The 2,154-nt window shown below is 44.0% G+C and overlaps 1 protein-coding gene across 1 annotated transcript; it reads left to right on the top strand.

Annotated features, from left to right (window-relative positions):
* The first annotated feature begins 911 nt into the window (after positions 1-911).
* LOC138514615 (olfactory receptor 5AR1-like) lies at positions 912-1,856 on the top strand. The gene has a single exon (XM_069630063.1). It carries the CDS (start codon positions 912-914, stop codon positions 1,854-1,856), a length of 945 nt encoding a protein of 314 aa, XP_069486164.1.
* Positions 1,857-2,154: the final 298 nt, after the last annotated feature.

Raw genomic sequence — 2,154 nt, 5'->3', positions numbered from 1 at the left:
TGGTGGGCTTGGCTGTGTTGAGGAGGTTGTTTGGGTTAAGCAAAAGGGGCAAGATGGAATTCCTTCCTGTTTATTGCTGCGTATTCACTTGCCGTGCACTAAGCATGTGGTGACCAGAGGTTTCTGTGCTCGATTTCCTGTGGGAAATGTATCAGCTTCACCCAAACTGATATCCCAGACCTTTCCTTGCTCTTTCTATGTGTAGTTATTTGTTCAACTAAAAATTGGGAGGATTTTCATTCTGTCCTTAAACATCATATTTGCTATGTGCTATGGTTGCATTTCTTGGTCCCTCAGTTTCCTATCCAAATTTCCCATCCCATCAGTGTCTAGAATCAATGTTGCCTTTGCCTATCGGCCTGGATGGTTTTCATCTTGTTTGTCTCCAGCTGTCCTCTCTTCTGGTGTCCTAATTCTTATATATGATGCAGCAGGTCCTCGCGCCTCCATCGCTTCATCTTGCTTCACTCCAGATGTCTCCTTCAGATGCTTAATGATAACATACTTTTCTTGCACCCAGAATCTCCTGCCACTTATTTCAGGTATCCTTTCTCAATAATTCTTGAGTATCTTTATCGTTTTGCTTAACTCTTCACATTTCTGCATCAAATTGTTCCCCTCCTCGCTTCTCCACATAATTTAACACATATGTGCATTTGTAACCTAACTGAAAATTGTTAACTTTCTTTTTTTTGTGCCTCTCTTGTAGAGTTGTGTGAGGAAGAGAACCCGCAGCCCGAAAGCACATGCAACACTTTTTGGTCCTATTACCTGCTCACTAGGAAGCAGACATGGTATACTGCCACTTAGAACCCTGCCATTGTTGATGATATGCCTTTGGACTGCAGATGACGCATGATAATATGTGCCTCTTCCGTCGCTCATCATCCTAGGGCTAACAGATAGACAGAATGAGCAAACCCTACAGTCCAACTTGGAGGAACCAGACCTTGGTGACAGAGTTCATCTTCTTGGGATTCACAGATGACCCATATCTACAGATTCTGCTGTTTGTGTTCTTCCTCCTGGTCTATCTCATCACTTTATTGGGCAATGTTAGTATTTCTATTTTGATAAAGACGGCTCCTTCCCTCCACACCCCCATGTACTTTTTCATCGTCAACTTGTCCTGCATGGATCTCTGCTACTCTTCAATTGTCACTCCCAAAATGCTAGTCACTTTCCTGTGCTCCAAGAAGTCCATCTATTTGCCTAGCTGTGCTGCTCAGCTTTTCTTTTACTCAATTTTTGCCTCATCAGAGTGTTTTCTCCTTGCGGTGATGGCTTATGATAGATATGTGGCCATTTGTAACCCCTTAAGGTATTCAGTGGTAATGAATGGACGGACCTGTGCACAGCTGTTGTTAAGCACTTACACTGGGGGCGTGTTGACAGCAATTGTAATTACAACCTGCATGTTTAGTCTCGCCTACTGCGAGTCCAATGAAATCAACCACTACTTTTGTGACTTGCCACCCCTGCTGAAACTTTCCTGCAGCGACACATCTACAAACAAGATGATCATTTTTATCTTTGCGTTTTTTGTGGGAGGAGTCTCGTTAACAGTCGTCCTGATCTCCTACGGTTACATCATCTCCGCCATCTTGAGGATCTGCACCACAACAGGGAGGCAGAGAGCCTTCTCCACATGCACGTCCCACCTCACTGTGGTCACTTTATTCTATGGGTCCCTGTTATTTATGTACCTAAAGACGGCGTGGAGCCCTTCTGGCACCCAGGACAAAGTCGTGTCTTTGATTTACACTGCAGCAATTCCCATGTTGAACCCAATGATTTATACTCTCAGGAACCAGGACGTGAAACAAGCACTGAGTAAGCTTATTAAAAACATATAAAAATGCTCACTGCACCCATGCATACCCCATAGTTTGCCTGCTTCGCTCAGTCGTTTTCTTCGAGGATGTGGCATGAGTTTAGTCTTGGGAGCAAAGTTAGTGAGACCTTTCATGTGTCAGTAGTCCCCCTCTCCTTGCATGAGACTAACAGTGCCATTTTCAGTTGTTCACAGAATTACGCCATTGTCTACGATTAATAACAGCAGAACACGTACGCTGCCCATTTGGAGAGTATCCGCCTCCACTAAATATGCCATTGATTGGTATCAATATTACACCGAACCCTGCCTTATTTCTA

Source organism: Ambystoma mexicanum, chromosome 12 (genome assembly GCF_040938575.1).
Source record: "Ambystoma mexicanum isolate Mex_15411 chromosome 12, UKY_AmexF1_1, whole genome shotgun sequence".
NCBI lineage: Eukaryota > Metazoa > Chordata > Amphibia > Caudata > Ambystomatidae > Ambystoma > Ambystoma mexicanum.
Note: the sequence above shows the minus strand (reverse complement) of the source record. Positions and strands in the feature narration are given on the sequence as shown.

Coding starts and splice junctions, on each gene's coding strand:
- LOC138514615 (XM_069630063.1), top strand. CDS start 912: ATGAGCAAACCCTACAGTCCAACTTGGAGGAACCAGACCTTGGTGACA.